We start from the raw sequence: 19,175 nt of genomic DNA, 5'->3' as shown, positions 1-19,175 counted from the left end.
TCAGGAAAAATGTATGTTTCTTGTTTCGTCACTTTAACAAAAATGGCATATTTTACCTCAAATCAAAAATTCACACTGAGATTTGACTACAACTAAATAGTTCGGACCAGACATGACTTACTGTGGGTCATTTTACATTTTCATCAGTGAACATTTGTGAAATATTAAACGTATGATTTATTTTAAGTTATTAAAGCTACCATTTTTCCTAAGTCTTACCCAGCGCTCCGTGACAGACGGTTACTGAAGCTTCCCGCCTCGTTGAACAGTAAAGCAATGCGTCTCCCATTTGATTGGTCCCTCAAACACTTTGACATTGTCCGTTTCTCAATCCGAAGGCTGCAGCCTCCAGAGGTCGCATTTCTAGGCTGCATGCGTAATCAAAACGGTCTTATTTAAGAATATTAACAACTGTAAAGTTAATTATTATTCTTAGTTGATCGTAAATTGTTTTCATATGCTTATGAATTGCGAATGTAATGCTCAATGAACTTGAATAAACCAGGCTTGGTGACGTATGTGGCCTGCATATGCGAACTTCGCAGGCTGCATTAGGCTTGTTCAAGTTCGTGCAGTCCCACATGAACCAACATGCGTATGACATCAAAGTACCGCGAGAACGATTCCAGAAATCATACAAACAAGTCAGATTTCGAATCGCTCTCGCGGTAATATGATGTCATCCTGCTGTCGGTTCTTTTAAACAAGCCTACTGACAGGCGCAGGAGAGCTCGTCATGCAATATATATTTCTATTTAAATAATTTACATTGATTGTGCATAATATGGCATTTTAATAAAGGACAATGATTATAAAACAACAATATATTTATGCGTGAAAAATGCACAGACATGTCAAGGTTTGAAAAACACATTTTTATCATACTAAAACAAATCCTACTAAAAGCCAACATAGAACCATAACAGCAAATCTAAATATTTTGTAATGGCTTTGTAAACAGGTTATGGTTTTAATAATATTTTAAGTATAAACCAATAGAGTTTGTGTTGTTTTTTTTATCAGACACACTTTAGAATATTATAAGAGCAAGGTGTGTTTATTTATAACGAACATTTTGTAAACAAAAGTAAAACAAAGAGCTTTAGTAAAAAATATCGGCGCAGACAGATTTCCGTATGACACAAAAGTACCGCGAGATCGATTCGAAAGCACGGCTTTCGCGGTACGTTGATGTCATACTACAATTGGTCTGCGCAGCGCCTTATTAAAGTCCAACACAGCTCATATGCGCGTTTTCACGAATCTTTACGGTATTCCGGGCGGTTGCGATTGAAGTTCGCCAGCGCTCAGCTGACTTGAGATCATCGGCAGGAGGAAAACAACGATGGCGGCGGAGATTCACTCGAGGCCTCAGAGCTCCAGACCCGTCCTGCTCAACAAGATCGAGGGTCACAGCGACGCGGTGAACGCCGCCGTGCTCATCCCGAAAGAGGACGGAGTGATCACAGTCGGAGAGGATAGGTACCATATTTGCATACATGACAACACTATTACACTCTCTAAACACAGATTTTTTTCATTGATGCGTATATTATTTTTATTATGTTTATTTAACATGAGTGTCTATTCACTGTGTTTAGTGTGTTTGAACCTTACCGTTGTTGTAAATATTAAAGTATAAAGGATTGTTTACTACAGTTTATCAAAACACTAGGTTAGAAAATGCCTACAGAATACTAAGTATACATTACCAAAGTGTACTAATACTACAATATACTACATTTTACAGCATTTAAATATGGATACTGAAGTATACTATACTACTTTTTTATTATGGCATGGTAGACATCAATACTATGATATGCGTAGTTAATGATGCTTTACTGTGTTTATGTGTGGTACTGCCATGGGTCTTGTTTTGTCTGTTGAATTGTATTTTAAATATAAGGACTTCAATCTGAGGTTTTAGGAATTTATTTTTTTCCTGATTGTCTAATACATTTTAGCATATATATTTTATTTTATTCATGTCCAAAGCCTTAGATAAACTGTGTTAGGGATGGTTATGTGTTTTTAAGTAATGCATACACTGTATGATTGTTGTTGACCTACATGTATTTTGTTCAGTATCAGTTACACAAATTTGTACATGTGATATGTATGATATTTTAGCAGGAACTGAAAGGAGAGGAACTGAGAGAAGCATCTGCAGATATGTGTGCATGTGTGTGTCTGTGTATGTATGTCACTTTTTGTGTTGCTTGGGTCAGTCCTTTTGTAGTGATTGACACCTGATATTAAATCTTTATAAAATTCACACTTTGTTGTTGTTGTTTGTTTCAGGACTATTCGAGTTTGGCTGAAAAGAGACAGTGGACAGTATTGGCCCAGCATCTATCACACGGTCTCCTGTAAGTTTTAATTCAACCCATCCACACAGTTTTTACATGCTATAGTATGGTACGGTTGCTATAGTAACCGCTTCTATTATCATATCAACTGTACCATCTTCTCTTACCTCACGCACATTTGCCAGCATCACCAGTAAACGTAAAGATTTTGCTCTTGCATCAGAGCTATATGATGCGAATTACGGTACATTCACACAGGGTGTCAGATTTAACGCTTCACATTTGCTTTGAATGGTCATGCGTCGCCGAACTGAATTGTGGATCCGTTAGCGTCACGTCACTGGCATTGCTTGTGGCAGAAGTTGAACATTTCTCAACTTTTCATGTCCCAACGCTGGCTTTAGCCAATCAGATCGCCTTATGCAAATAACCTAGTGCAGAGCCACTCAATTACGTTCATGCAAGACTGAAGAAGCATGTGTTGCGACCACTGTGATTGGCTGTTAGCCAAGCTTCAGACACACCCTCCGTCAAGCATAGAGACAGAGTGCAACGCGTCATAACCTGAAAATCAAATACATCTGTCTCCATTGACTTTGTATTGCGAGAGGCCGCCTCCTTGTCATTTCAGGCTTATACGCACAACCGGCGCAACGTCATAGAATGTTTCTGAACAGGTTCACGCCCACTTTTGGGGGAAATCGCACTAGACGTTCCATTGGCTTACATTCAAAATAGCGGAACAAAGCAACCTTCGTACACAGCCGGCAGGCGCAAAGAACCCACGAAATCACTCAGATCAAACATGCTGAGCACCCATCTGTCCACCCCGCCGGCCACAGAGCGCGAAAGATAAATTAACATATTTAATTTGGTCAATATAAAAACATGTCTCTTTCATTCTCCCAGCATCAAATTTGTGTAACAACGCTCCCTATTGGCTAGAGGTGTCTTACCCGGACATTTACTCGTACCTCATCGAGTCAACAGGGAAGCAAGTGAATGATTTTACTTCGTATTTGAAAGTTACTTCGTATTTATTTATTATGTCTTTATATTTAGAGTAATGAGTGCACTTTTCCGTCCAGCCATACAACTAACTGGCTTAGCGATATTTCCAGCAATCACTGGATGGCGTTGTTACACAAAATTTGACGCTGTGAGAATGAAAGGGACATGTTTTTATATTGACCAAATTAAATGTGTTAATGTACCTTTCGCAGTCTATGGCAGGCAGGATGGACAGATAAATACTCAACATGTTTAATCTGAGTGATTTCATAAGTTATTTACGCCTGCCGGCTGTGTAAAAACGTTGCTTTTTTCCGCTATTTTGAATGGAAGCCAATGGAAGCGCTGCTTTTTTATCCCCTGAAAAGGGGCGGTGACGAAATTTACAGTCAAGTTCCCGGATGTGCCGGTTGTCCGTATAACAAAAAGCAGAATAATGCCCAAAAGCTGCTGTGTGACAGGATGTACAGCTAACAAGCCAAGAAATATATTTTTATAAGCTGTCGTCCCAAAAAAACGAGCGTTTAAATACACAAAAGTGGAAAACAGGAACTTTTCATAGTACTACTATTAGTAGAAATGCGTCACTAGGGGGAAACGTAGTCGGCGATCCACTTTTTCTTCTTAAAGGCTGGGTTTTACAGCTCGACAGCTTATTAAAACTTATTCCTGGGTTCTTTGGCTTGTTAGCTGTACACCTTGTCACACAGCAGCTTTTAGGCATTATTCAGTTTTTTGTTATAAGCCAGGAATGACAAGGAGGCGGCCTCTAGCAATACAAAGTCAATGGAGACGGTTGGATTGTTTTCCCCCGGTGGGTGTGGTTTTCAAATTAGCATAACTGCGCCCTGTCTCTGTTAACGCTGACGCCCTGTGTAAATGTACCGTTAGGGCTGCACGGTATTAAAGAAAATGCGATATGCAATAACTTTCTAAATTATGCGATGTACGATACATGAAACAATAATGCTTTTAATTTGTAAAATCAACTTGAATAATTATTAAATGGATTTATTTTTTTAAAAAAAATCTGGAAAAAGACCTCTTTTCTCTCTCTGTCTCACCACGGTCTCTCAGCAATCTGCATCAACTTAAAACTTTCACTAAAGTATTAAAATAATTTATTTATTTTAGGATTTGAAAAATTATTTAGGTTAATACAGTGGTTCTCAAACTTTTTCAGCGTGCGGCCCCCCTTGTGTACGGTGCATTCCTTCACGGCCCCCCAAAGAAAATTTATGCCGAAAAACAGTTCTCAAACTTAACATTTCAATTATACAAAACATTAAATTATACAAAGTAGTGCTGTTGGGTAGTAGCCTTATTTTTTGTTGTTATTTAATTACACAAAATTCATAATAAATTAATGTATTTTATAAAATGTCATAAAACTGGGGCCCCCCTGGCACCATCTCGCGGCCCCCAGTTTGAGAACCACTGGGTTAATACAGTCAATTTTTTCACTGTTGCCAGATATTAGTATGAAAAACAAACAAAAATAAAAGGCCATAAAGAACAAAATAAGTTCAGATTTAAAGGAAAACACCACCGTTTTTCAATATTTTACTATGTTCTTACCTCAACTTAGACAAATGAATACATTCCAATCTTTTTTCAATTCGTGCACTTTTAATCTTTGTACAGCGCCTTGTGAATGTGTTAGCATTTAGCCTAGCCCCATTCATTCCTTAGGATCCAAACAGGGATGAATTCAGAAGCCACCAAACATACGTTTTCCCTATTTAAAGACTGTTACATGAGTAGTTACACAAGTAAATATGGTGGCACAAAATAAAACTTTTGTTTGGAGCCATAGGAATGAATGGGGCTAGGCTAAATGCTAACACATTCAAGAAGCGTTGTACAAAGATTAAAAGTGCACGCATTGAAAAAAGATTGGGATGTATTCATTTGTCTAAGTTGAGGAAAGAACAAAGTAAAATATTGAAAAACTGTGTTGTTTTCCTTTAATTTAGAGAAATCACTAACACTAACCTACACATAATCATCACTTTATAAATATCCCAAAGTGTCACATCAATTGCTAAAACACTAATGGGATCTGGCAACACTGCAAATTCTGCAACCACGCCCTCGTGGCTTATGTCAATCTCCGTCATTTTACACTTAACTATACAGTAAACTTTTCCAACGTATAGTTGCATACACGGATAACAATACTCTTTTAGAGAAATTCAAGTTAATTTTTTTAATATGAAAAAGACCTCATAGTTGGCTACGGTCATGATTTATTGCGATATGCATGTTTGCAATATTCTGCCATATCCTGCAGCCCTAATGGGAATTCATGTGTTTACAATATCCTCACAATGACACTTTTTTTTGTTGTAAGATTACTGTGGTTTATATCTAAACATTATGCTATCCCAGTTTAATATACAGAAGACTATAAACCCTTTCCCAGGTTGATTGTGAAAACACTGTGGTTTTGTGGCGCTATCAAACATATCTGGAATTGTCTCAGTCAGTCACATGAGTTTGAGGGCAGAACGGTTTGTGTTGGGAAATAGTTTTTGCAGTTGCATTTCTTTCTGCTAATATTACACACTCTGACTAAGTAGTTTTATGTTTCACATTTTTCCCCCTGAAGCATTGCATTTTTAACATGACCTATATATGCACTATTAATGTGATGCTTTAATTTGTAATCTCTGTTTTTCCAGCTCCTTGTTCATGTATGTCATATCATCACGACAGCAGGAGGATCTTCATAGGGCAGGACAATGGAGCTATTGTGGTAAGTGTCACCATCGGCCAAAACAACACATTTGGTCATCCACACCGGTTGTTTTACTTTTTTTTCCCCCAACACCCTAATATATCTCAGATAAATATATTTATGTCAGTTAATTAAAAACTGACTTTGTTTTCTCTGTTACGGTGCACAAATCTCTTAAATGACTCCGACTCATCTCATATCCTGTTTCACGCCACGTGTATTTTGTATAGTTTTGTAATGTTGTCTTTTGTTCTAATTTCACAGGAGTTTCTTATCTCAGACGATTTCAACAAAATGAACCATGTAAAAACATACCCAGGTAAAACCAGATGCTTATGAGAAGTAAATCGGCGTACATGCTTTACACAAAACATCAAACACTGTTGCATTTCTCTCACGTGTGTGCTGTGTGCCCTGGGTCCTTGAGAAAGAAACATACGCATACTACTGTATCCTTTTTTGGCCATGCCCAATTTCTCACAAATCATTTGTTTTTTCCCAGCATGCCCTTGGGGTAATGCAACTAGACACTCATACACTAACACGAGATGATTATTAGTAAATGAGTCAGAGCAGTTCTGGAAAAATCGAGTCTGGAAAAAACGGATAATGCCGGGAAAGTGAAAAGGCTGTAATGTGGTTAGAAAGGACCCACATCCCAATGACATCATCACACAAGCATCTCTACATTCAAAACTTGATCATAACCATAGCCGTGTGTGTTTTTGTGTGCAGCCCATCAGAACCGCGTGTCGGACCTGCTCTTCTCTCTGGAGTCTCATTTGTTGATCAGTACAGGTCATGATAAGACCGTCAGCTGGATGAGTACACAGAGCGGCGCTATGCTGGGACGTCACAGCTTCGGCTCATGGGCATCTTGCCTACAGTATCCTTTATCTGATCGACCCATGCATCACAAATCAGCTAGTTTTATACATTATAGTTGTTGAAAAGCAGTATTTAATTGTACTTGTTAAACAACGCATAAGTACACAAAGTTTGGTCAAGACAATGAAAACATGGTGGAAAGCAAGTATGTCCGATATGTATTCATACCTCACCCAGACATGCTATATAAAATGCACTGTTTTAACAATAAAGCAGTGGGTACTTCATCTAATTCGGTACGTACTTTTACATTATATGATTTTGGACTTTATTACAAATGTCAGAGATTATTTTATGACACGTTTCTTTGTAAAAGGCACATCAACCAGACATGTGTGCGACCAAACATTGATTTTGTATTTAGCTTAGTTTGATGTTGTTTGCTTAACAAAACTTTTAGATACGATAATGATACCCAGCATGTGTTTGTAGGAGATTATTCAGGTCTGATAACTTTACTGAAACTGGATGAGCAGACGTGTTCTGTCATTACCACGCTTAAAGGACATGAAGGTAACATACAAAAATTAGACGTTTACTTGAATACATTTTGTTAACTTTAGGATATTTAGTGCCATTTTGTCCACATACTATGGTTTTGTAACCACCAACACATTCTCACACACATATCTGAATGTGTTTTCTTAAGTCCGGAGTATAGTTAGTTTTTTATGTCTGTGTGAACGTACGTGCACCGTCGAACGCACAGCCTTGCAAAGCATAGTTTATTTGACTCATACGTGTACACACAGTGTTGGGTAAGCTCAAAAGTAATGAATTACTAGTTACTTAATACGTCTTCAATCATGTAATTAGATTACTTCACAAATTACCATATTTTCCGGAGTATAAGTCGCATCAATCAAAAATGCGTCATGAAGACGAAAAACGAAAGTCGCAATGGACTACACGTCGCATTTATTTAGAAAATGATTTCACAAAATCAAGCCAAATAACAGACATTTAATTTTGAAAGGTTATTCAACTTAACAATAGCACACAGAACAGCTGCCTGAATAGTTGTCTGTACGTTACAGTAATATTATCAGTTTTTTACACAATAAACAATAGCATACTGGACGTACCTGGAAGGCTAAATGATCAGAACAAGCCAATGGGCTCGTCATTCCACATCACTGAATTCATTGAATTACATAAATACAGGAGCAGCATATAGCGGACTCTTGCGGCTGTAGACGTTCATGTTGTCTCTTGGTTCATATATGTCAAAAGTAATTCATACTGACTTACAAGTCGCACCTGACTATAACTCGCAGGACCAGCCAAAGTATGAAAAAAAGTGTGACTTATAGTCTGGAAAATATGGTACTCTCTCCAAAAAGTATTTAATTACGTATTACTGATTACTTTCTAAATCCTATTACAAGGATAGGCCTAAAATGGCTCGAATAAATCATATAAATTTTTTTAATTTTAAGTAAATGGGGAGGGTTAAGGATGTAGAATAAGGTTTTGCAGAATAAGGCATTACTATGTGCTATTTAAGTATTAATAAACAGCCAAAGTCTAGTGATGGGCGATTTTGAAACGCTGCTTAATAAAACCTCGAAACATTTACAAATCTTTTGTTTTGAATCATTGGTTTAAAGCGTGTTTCAAACAAGTCACATGATTTAAGCAAAACATTTTTATAAAACATTCATCCTTCAGACAGATAACGCTATAATTTTGCCCTAAATAAAACTAAAAACACAGAATATACTTTTACTTAATGGCTTAATTAAGTTAAATAATAAATTTTTCTTAAAAACATGTTTTTAGAAAAACCTTTGCAACTATTTTGTAAGAAGTGTTAAATGTTGCGACTGAGATTTTGTCACTTTAACAATGTTTTCACCAGCAGGTGGCGCCATATGTAGGTGTTTGAGCGCTTCGAAACAGTGAATTATTTCTGGAAAAAAGCTTTGTTTCTCCATCACTAAAAAAAATAAGCATTTTAAAGTTAGACTTTAAATTGTCAAAGAAAAAGTTACAGTTAAATTACAGTAACTACTTACTTAGGAACTAGTTACACTTCTGGGTTACATACAACATTCTCCTGTAAGCGCATGTGCAACCTTTGTATACAAACATCAGGTTACAAAAACCCAGCGGTGTACTGTTTTGATGAAAACGCAGTGTACGCAGTCCCTCACATATGCATAAAAATGAAACCATGTCTCTCTCTCTTTCTCTTACTGTGTGTGTGTGTGTGTGTGTGTGTGTAGGTAGTATCGGCGCATTATATTGGGATCCAGTTCAGAGGTGGTTGTTTTCTGGAGCATCTGATCACAGCGTGATCATGTGGGACATCGGTGGGCGACGTGGTCGCACGTTATTACTACAGGGACATCAGTAAGAACCCCCAAACACATGCACATATTATTATAAATATGCACGTGAAATAGTGAGATCAGATTATTTCATGTTTGATGCAGGAAACTTAAATCTTTCTCTCATGTTTTAGTGAGAAGGTCCAGGCATTGAGGTATCTTCCGCTGACCCATCAGCTGGTATCCTGTTCTGCTGATGGAGGAATGACAGTGTGGAATATGGACACGACTCGTGAAGAGGTCATTATTAATAAACACACACAGACAAATAGTCACCTTTATTGACACCGTTTAATAAAAAATTTGGTCTCAGATAAAATGAGCTCACAAAATGTTAATGATGTCTTTTGAAGGATGTTTGATCACATGCTGGAAAGTTATTTATTAAATTTAAAATTAAACTTTAACGATGAACAATAGTAAATTTTGTTTAAAACATAATCATTATAACAACGCACTTACACAAGTACACAACAACACAAATGAATTAAAAGAAATAGCGATTTAGCATAATGGTGATCACAAAAATAAAAAAATGATGCACATTTCTTTTGTGCACACCCGTGTATGAGACATGTGCCAAATGTCTAATTGTGGACCAATGTCCAAAGTTTTCTTGAAGTTACCATGGTAACCCTTGCATCAGTCATTAGGTAAGCTTTCGTTTCTATGCCGACCAGAAACTTAAATGTCACGGAGAAGGATGTAATCTTTCTTTGTAACTCTTTGTTTCAGGCGCCGCAGTGGTTGGACAGCGACTCCTGTCAGAAATGCGAACAGCCGTTTTTTTGGAATATTAAACAGATGTGGGACACTAAGACCCTGGGGCTCAGACAGGTACACAAGGAGAAATAGATTTTGAGTCAAATTTAGGCTTGCAAAAATCTGTGCCTGCTGAAGTCTGCAAAGACACTCCCAAATATGTCTCGCGTCTTGCATATAAATTCAGTTTATAAAAGTGCTCCATGTTTAACCAAGTTCAGCCAACTATAGATACATTTGCACTTTTTGCACAAGTTGTCTTTAATGATAGTCAACATCATTCTTGTGTCTGTAGCATCACTGCAGGAAGTGCGGTAAGGCCATTTGTGGGAAATGCAGTTCGAAACGCTCCACGTACCCCATCATGGGTTTCGAGTTCCAGGTGCGCATGTGTGACGACTGCTACGGCACAATCAAAGAAGAAGATCGAGTTTTTTATTGCTTTCTTGTTAACAGTTTAACAGAGACCGTCTATAGCAGGGGTCCCCAAACTTTTCCTACAAAGGACCAAAACTCAAACCTGACAGTGGGCCAAAAGTTAATTTTGCTGTGTTATATTAAAAGTAAAGTTGCCATGATTTATCATTTTTATATATAAAAAAATAATTAAATAAACATTACTTTGTTTATGCATAACTAATGCAGTTTTATTTATAATTTTGCCAATCATTTTTAATTTCCTTTTGTCTGTGCCACTGCCTCGATCTCTTCATTATTAGCCATAGTACCCGAGTTCGTTGAGTTTTGTGATGCATGCTAAACACTTTCAAGTATGCATGTTCATTAAAAAAAATCCTTGCATTTATTTTTCAATTTACATTTTTGTAATGTACAAATAAAAAAAGTTAAATTTTGGAAATTTTTTAATTAGAAAATGTTTAATTCCCATCATTTTTCCTTTTTCATTTTTCCAAATTAAAGGTTATAGCTTGCCAACTTTGGCCCTAGTTTGGGCACCTCTGGATTATTGCTTTCTGCATTTCTCTTTTGTTTTCTGTTTGAAACGTGATGTTTTTTTTTTTAATAATATTAAATTTGATCTCTTTGTGTTTATGCAGTCGAGTGTCTCTGGCCACGTTTCATGAGGGGAAACACAACATCGCTCACATGGACATGGACCCGAGTCGTGGACTGATGGTTACGTGTGGGAGCGATCGAGTTGTTAAGGTCACACAGTCTTTTGCTTGCTTTTAGTATTTTTTGTGATTTTGTGTATGTTCAGAAATAATACTATAAGGGCTAGCCGATATATTCATATCATTATCTATTAGGGGTGTAAATCGGACAGTTTATTGCGGTACGATACAATATAGATTATCTCCAATGATGATGCAATATTTGCCGATACATCAAGTGTTTATTCAATGCAGTTACGATTCGATACAATTAATTTATCGATACTTTAATATTGCGTGCCTAGTTAAGTTACATTTTAACTCATTCACCACCAGCCATTTTTTGAAAAGTTGCCCCCCCTTCCGGGAATTTTTTCTTCTAAAAATATATAAAAACATACAAATCAAATGAAAGAATAGACCCCCTGATTTCAAACAAACAAACAAACAAAACCGGAAAAAAACGTTTCATCCTATCTATATTTTTTTCTCTGCTTATAAACTCTTAAATATGGGTATTTTCTTTTAAAAATATTTTTTTAGCAAAAATCTGAAATAATTGCATTTTTGTGAAGGAATTTTGTTAGATATTAGATTCAGAACATTATCAAAACATACACAGAGTTTAAAATTAGTAAGTTACGTTTTGGGTTCAGTTTTTTTTCATAAATTGGATAGTCGCTGTATTGCAGATTAACATGAAAATTCTTCAGAGACACTTTTTTTTTCTCTTAATTGACGAGATATCTCGTCAATGGCAGTGAAAGAGTTAATAACTTACGATTGCAACCAAAATATATAACATGAACGTTTAATATACTCTTTAAAAAAGGCACAATCTTTGTCCCAATTGGGCTATTTACAAAAACAAAATGAGAAAAATACACTTTTTAAAATAAAGAAAAATAAATAATTAGGCAAAACAATATCACATAAAAATCAAGCTTATGGCAACAGTCAAAGTCTTTAGTGTTTCTTTAGTCTTCTTTAGTGATTTTTAGTGTGCAAAGATTTTCTGCCAGTCTGTTTGTCCAATCCGTTTTCCAAATACAAAATATTTTCAAACCCATGATTTGCATCCGATAGCTACAGAGCCCCTAAGGCAGTGCCTCTCAAATAGTGGGGCGGGACCCCCAGGGGGGGCTCGAAGCGACACCAGGGGGGGCGCGCGAGCCCCCGGGGAAAATACTTTTTCAGGAAGTGATTTTTTTTGCACCGTCACTTAAAGACATTACACCCCAATCACGCTGATAAGCCACTTGATTTTTTTATTATTATTTATTGATTATATTTAATTTAATTTTTCAGTATCAAATGGTCAAAAAATATTATACTTTATATAAGGATTGATTTTTTTTTTTATTTCAGGCAAATTGATGCATTTTAAGTCTTTTCTGTTACAGACTAAAAAACAATTTTAATAAAGTTATTGTAAGTTGATCGATATTTCTTTTTTTGTTTTCTTTTTGTGTTTTCTCAATGTTAATAAGGATACAATGTTTTGCAGATGTGTAATTTTATAGACAAATTATACTATTTACAGTCGCGGCGGAGAGTTGGGGGGGCGCGAAATGTTTACTACTACTTAGGGGGGGCGTGACAGAAAATAATTGAGAAGCACTGCCCTAAGGGGACATGGAGCAAAAATGAAATAAAGTTTAGTTTCATGTGCTCACGCGAAACTTTCATGTGCTCACGCGAAACTTTCATGTGCTCACGCGAAACCTTCATGTGCTCACGCGAAACTTTCATGTGCTCACGCGAAACTTTCATGTGCTCACGCGAAACTTTCATGTGCTCACGCGAAACCTTCATGTGCAGAATTTTTTTGTGAAGCTAGCGCGTATTATACAATGTATAATACATAATATTATACACAGTAAACACACACATTTATATGGGCCATTCTACCGAATTGGTGCAAATTGACACTTAAAAACTTCTTGAAAAAAGTGTGTTTTTTCCTGCAAGCTTTGTAGTCATAAACATAGTAGAACATCTAAGGAACATTAATCTACTGATTGGACACTTTAATTTCCTAGCATGTTTTTATACAGTTTCGAAATGTTTTCTCTTTCCCAAAATTTGTCACTACCGAAACACAACAACATTTGATATAAAAATTAGGTTTTTAATAGCCTATTCTGATTTTCTTTACATTAACTTTCTAAATATATTTTTTACATTTTTTTAAAGACAGTGTCATGGGTAAATTGGTTAGAAATATTATTTTAACAAAACTATAAGAGTGGTTCATCAAATTAAATGCATTTTGAAAGCAATATTTCTCTGTAATTGCCATACATGCACTGATACAGTTTTCAAATTCAAGGATTCTTTAGTTTAAATTTTTATCTAACTAAATAAAATTATGTCATCTTTTCTGATAACAAAACCTATTTTATTTTTCCAGAACATTATTTGTTTCGGTCGTGACATCAAATGTTCGGTAGTGACGACCATATTGGATTGTCCATATTTTGTGTAAAAAAAAGTAATTAGTTAGTCAAAAATGGTTGGCATTATGCAGTCAAAACATACAGCACAAAGAATATCTAACGCAACACCACATAAAAGCACTTTGCACTGAAATGACGCTGAAGAGATGGCGGATAGTTCAGACCTTGAAGGGATGCAAGATGCTGTGTTGATTTTCACATCTCTTGAGAAAAAGATGACAATGTATGTCCATATAAAACTTCAAGCCCACAGTATAAACTACAGAATTTGGTGTGTGTGCACCCATGTCCATCTGTAATGTTGGTGTACACACGTGTGCCTGTTTTTCCATTACACATTCTAACTTCTCTAAACCTCCTTAACTGATTCTCTTGTTGCTGAGTTTGACTTTTTGGAGTTTGAAGTAAACTTAATTATTTATTTGATTTGAGGTAGGTTGAATACATTTTCATATAAAAGAACTAGTGATAGACCGATATATCGGCCGTTTTTTGCGAGTTTTATGTGTATTGGCATTGGCCGATTTGTGGCTGCTGTGTTCACAGAGTTTTTTCGGCATTATTTACACACAGAAATATAGTTTTTTAAGTTCAATAAATGTTACTTTTTTAAATTGAGACTTATAAAGATGACACGATGATGCCAAATGTTACAAGTACACTAAGTGAGCAAAATAAGTATCGGCTCAAGTAAATAGGCTCTCTCAGTCTGTCCGATTTACTTTCATCTTTCCGTCTATGCATGTTGGTGATTCCTCTCTCTATGTAGCTATCTGTACAAATTAACCAAAGATATTTACAGTTACATTATTAGTGTGAGCCTGCCCTGTCTACACTTAACAATGACATGTCAATTTACAATGATACTGATAAGTGCTATCTGTTATGTCATTTATATAAAGCAATCAGTCAAAGTCCCGCTAAATTAGCGCAGAAAGTTTTCCTAGAGACCAGAGGTAGAATCATATAGCCTTCATTTATATAAATAATGAGTCAAGCTTCTACTATATGAATTCATTAAATTAATCTGGCCTAGTTCATTTTATCTTAGTTTGTAGTCCTAGTCAAATCACGTACAACATTACAGAAATATGACTAACAAATTATTTGTACTGAAAAAGAATATATGTGCACTTGAAAGTTTCTATTTATTTATTAAAATAAAGAAATAAGTGTCATTTTGTCACTACCGAAACAATCACGTCACAACCGAAATGTCAACAAATGTTTCGGTTGTGACTGTTTCGGTAGTGACGATTTAAGCTAACTTTGATCCTACTGCTAAGATGCTAATCAGTACGTAGTTAACTAGCACAGTTCTCAACATTGAAACATGAGTAAAACCTAAATGACCAGTAGAAAAAATAAAAAAAACTTAATTAATCGTTGAAAACGTGTGATCGGTAGTGACATTCATAAATGTCACACACTGACTTCCAAACTTTTGATCACATTTACTTCAAAACCATGGGACTGATCTTATCACCATGTCACCACAAGGGAGAGAGACACAGACAAAGTTTCTGGTTCAAAATGGAGGGGAGTGGCTTAAAGCATTATTATATTATTGACCAAACTATGCAATGTTTCGGTAGTGACGTGAAAATGCGGGACAGTGTTTTTTTACATGATTTTACATGATTTTTTACTGAAAATATTCAATAAATATATTTTTGGTTTTAATTAACAAAAGTATTCAAAATGATACTTCTTAAAACAATGATAAAAAAAATTACAAAAATTATTTCATATTTTTTTTCCTATGTTGAAATTCAGACATTGGGGTTTGGGACAACCACCTCTCAATTGAAAGCACCATATAAATGATGATATTTTATATATAAAGCCTGCCGCTACCTCAAATATTACTTTGGGTGTTGATTGGTATTTGCTTATATTTTTTTATTATCAAACATTTTCCTACATTAATGCTTTTTAATTTAGTTTTTTGGTTCCGGGACAGCAATTTGCACGAATTCGGTAGAATGGCCCATATATGAATGTAAACAAAAAAACTTTATTCTGAGTTGCGATTAATCCTTGTGCAGCCTGATAACCCAATATAATATAATATAATATAAACCCAAATAATTATTTGATTGGTCTGTGTGCAGATTTGGGATATGACGCAGGTGATTGGCAGCAGTATAGCAGCAGGATTCTCTCCCCGTTGATTGGCTGTTTCTGAATCCACCGCCCAGCACTCCACCGGCGAAGACCTATTGAGGACCAGCGGTCATGATGAAAACGCTCACCTACCTAATTCTGTCTCTCTTCACCTGTGGAGTCTGCCGGACAGTCCCGCTGAAGTGTGTACCTGAATGTCTGTTTCTTATTTGGATAGTCTTAGATTTTTACCACATCTGCTCTGAACGAGAGTCATTGTCGACTCTTATGACCTGGATTTTAGTGAACGTGAACTCAAGGTACTTCTGTAAGCACAATATTTGCACCCTTTCTCTTTTTCTGTGTGTGTACAGTATGTGTGTGTGTGTGTTGGATGTTTCCCAAACTAAATGCTTACATATTACAAATTGTGCCCACCATTACTATTTAAACAAAGGACGTCTTCATCCAACATCCTGTTACTTCTTTATCCCTGTTTGACTTTAAAAAACCACTACTGCCCATAGTAACTGCCCCTCATGTTTCCATGGCAACTATGGTAGCATGGACATTCCCATCAAGACAAGACTAGTTAAGTTGCTTTGCCCAAAAGTGACACTGCAAACCGGGTAAAAAGTGTCGACCAAGATTAAAGATGTTTTGGGTTAATATTATTTATAGCATATAAGTCTGTGGAGATGTATTATTAAATGCATTAAGTTACTAAAATAATGTTTAGTGTTTACTTTTTTAAAACATGTTATAGCACTTATTAACTTACTAAAAACTTAAACCTTAATCAACTTACAAAACGTCTTTTGTCTCTCCTGTGTCACATCTGCAGTGTCTTAACGTTCAAGCATTTGTGCAACAACACGGTTGTTTGTGTGTTGTAAATGGCTGGCTTGTGTATGCCCGACGTTTCTATTTTATTATGCGTCTCTCATTGTGCACTTTGTAAATGATAACCTTCCTCATTTACGCTTTTTGCAGAAAGCGAGCAGGAAGTAAATGTAAGGCTTGTTGGAGTGATGTAAGAGAAAGCAGATTATGTTGTACACATACATGTCATACTGAAAAAGGTTTAAAAAATACTAAACTTCTGCCTGTCTGGCAGATAAAGACCATGAAGATGTGCTGCAAGACCTACATTCAGTTTGTATCTCAACTATCTGTCAAAAAAACACGATACCTTACCTTGATATAAAATATATGTATGTTTGTTTAAAGAAAACCTTTTTCGACCATTAGCTTTTTATAATTGTGACATTTAATGAACAAAAAAGCCTAATGGTTTTAATTAAGGTTTTATTTCTTTAAATGATAACATAATTACTTTTCTTTTGTGTTTGAGGTTTTTGATTGCTATTGACATCCGCATTAAATTGGGACTTCAGGGTGTCGCATCAGTCATGATCCGGTTTAAAATCATACAAACACATCTAACATTTCACTGGAAACACTTAAATGTGTTGTTTTTTTCTTTGTTCTTGTAATAATCACTCTAAAACTGTAAATAACTCTTTTTATGTAATTTTTCTAAGACTTACTTTACTCACTAGTTCAATAATTAAGTATTCTCTCTCTCTCTCTCTCTCTCTCTCTCTCTATCTACAGTATATATAAAGTTGAGCTGTAATGTTGGTACGCTCACACATCTGTATTTTTCATACGGGGTATATCTTGTTGCTAATATGAAAACTGACGTAATTCTTATGCGGGTTGGTAGTTTCAGCCCAGAGATTGAATGAAATATTACAATAAAAGTTCTATGCTGTATCTTACAGTTGTTTGCTTGTTGTGTTTTGTATCTAATAGAGAGAATCTCCAACATTTTTATTTTATCACAAAATCAAAATAGGAGACGGGTAGCTGCATCTTGGAGTAATGGGCGTGCCGAAAGGTTTCTCATTGGTGAAAGGAGTTTTCTTCAGGCAACTGCGTTGGAAAGTAAAGAGAATTTTTTTAAACACATTTTAAAAACATCATGAAATGTGCTATAATTGGGTCCCCAGTGCTTTTATCATCCTAGATCATGTGAAACAGATCAACCCAGTAATTTATTTTTGGTAAACCATTCTCTGCAAGTACGTAAAAAATCGTGCTCCCCTTGTGATGTCAGCAGGGGATAATACCGCCCCTTAATCTGCACTATCCAACCACAGCACTGCCATTTAGTGCAGAGTTCAGCTCATTTGCATTTAAAATGACACATTTTAACATGATATAATAAATTATCTGTGGTTTTTTTTATACTGTAAAACCTAACAGTTAACTCAAACCATTTAAGTAAACCGGTTGCATTAGACCATTTAAGTTTTAAAACACATACATTTAAGTACTGTGAACTTGAGTCATGTGCAATTATGCACTTGTGTGAACTTAAATATAAGTGCATAACTGCATATGACTCAATTTGTTTAAGTTCACAGTACTCAAATGTATGTGTTTTAAAACTAATGCAACCGGTTTACTTAAATGGTTTGAGTTGAGTTAACTTTTAGGTTTTACAGTGCTAAAACTTTACATTCGTAAATAAAGATTTATTTTACATCATAAAGTCTTGTGAAATGTCCCTTTTGCATATTAGAAATGTATTGCTGAAACCATTCAGGTTGTAGCAGTATTTAAAGAGTAACTAAACCTTAAACCAACTTATTTTGGTTAATGATCTGTAAGAGTGGGGCTTTATTAGTGCTGTTGGTTAATTTGAGTAACTTTTTTGACATTCGGGTATAAAGTGTTTCAATGCTACAATATATGGTGTAAAAACGTCTGAGTGGTGCCCTCTTCAGGTTGAACGGTGGCTACTGCAGTTGAATTTTCCTATTTGATATGTGACATAAGCGGTTCGACCCTACGTAAGCAGGTTCAAGCTCACCACGCCCTTGGTACAAGCTCAGTTTGTCCCCTCTATCTCCGTTGGGGTCTGCCCACTTGCATTTTTCAAATATTGCCAGTGGGTGGAGTCAGGCTCTGATCAGGGGTTTAGTTACGCTTTAAAGGGGACATATCATTAAAATCAGACTTTTTCCATGTTTAAGTGCTATTATTGGGTCCCCAGTGCTTTTTATCAACCTAAAAAATGTGTAAAGAACAACCCATTCATTTAGTTTTGGTAAACCATTCTCTGCAAGAATGTGAAAAAATATCATTGAAATTTGGTTCCTCTTGTGATTTCAGAAGGGGATCTTATTATAATAATACCGTCCCTTAATCTGCACTATCCAACCACGGCACTGTCAATTGAGTGCAGAGAGAAAAGAATTGACGGCACAATTGAGTTTCAATTTCCACAAACCACCATTATAGTGATCCGTGTTTGCATTTCATCAGCTCATTTGCATTTAAAAGGACACACCCCAAAAAACAGTAGCAAACAAAGTAGCAATTTAACATGCTATAATAAATGAAATTATAAATTATAATAAATATAAAACTTTTCATAT

General features: G+C 35.8%; 1 protein-coding gene across 1 annotated transcript; it reads left to right on the top strand.

The window, feature by feature from the left end:
* The first annotated feature begins 1,247 nt into the window (after nucleotides 1-1,247).
* wdfy1 (WD repeat and FYVE domain containing 1) lies at nucleotides 1,248-17,510 on the top strand. The gene is made up of 12 exons (XM_073862568.1): nucleotides 1,248-1,482; nucleotides 2,305-2,372; nucleotides 6,008-6,081; nucleotides 6,328-6,382; nucleotides 6,799-6,949; nucleotides 7,352-7,464; nucleotides 9,180-9,306; nucleotides 9,419-9,524; nucleotides 10,020-10,121; nucleotides 10,342-10,478; nucleotides 11,111-11,213; nucleotides 15,735-17,510. The coding sequence occupies exons 1-12, from the start codon at nucleotides 1,346-1,348 to the stop codon at nucleotides 15,792-15,794; spliced, it is 1,233 nt and encodes a 410-aa protein (XP_073718669.1). The 5' UTR covers nucleotides 1,248-1,345; the 3' UTR covers nucleotides 15,795-17,510.
* Nucleotides 17,511-19,175: the final 1,665 nt, after the last annotated feature.

Source organism: Misgurnus anguillicaudatus, chromosome 24 (genome assembly GCF_027580225.2).
Source record: "Misgurnus anguillicaudatus chromosome 24, ASM2758022v2, whole genome shotgun sequence".
Taxonomy (NCBI): Eukaryota; Metazoa; Chordata; class Actinopteri; order Cypriniformes; family Cobitidae; genus Misgurnus; species Misgurnus anguillicaudatus.
This window is presented reverse-complemented; position numbering and strand designations above follow the sequence as displayed.

Bases quoted from the DNA above. Each gene is read 5' to 3' on its own strand.
- wdfy1 (XM_073862568.1), top strand. From the start codon at position 1,346: ATGGCGGCGGAGATTCACTCGAGGCCTCAGAGCTCCAGACCCGTCCTG. The intron at 6,082-6,327 runs GTAAGTGTCACC...CTAATTTCACAG, and splicing joins AGGACAATGGAGCTATTGTG to GAGTTTCTTATCTCAGACGA. The intron at 10,479-11,110 runs TTTTTATTGCTT...ATGCAGTCGAGT, and splicing joins ATCAAAGAAGAAGATCGAGT to GTCTCTGGCCACGTTTCATG.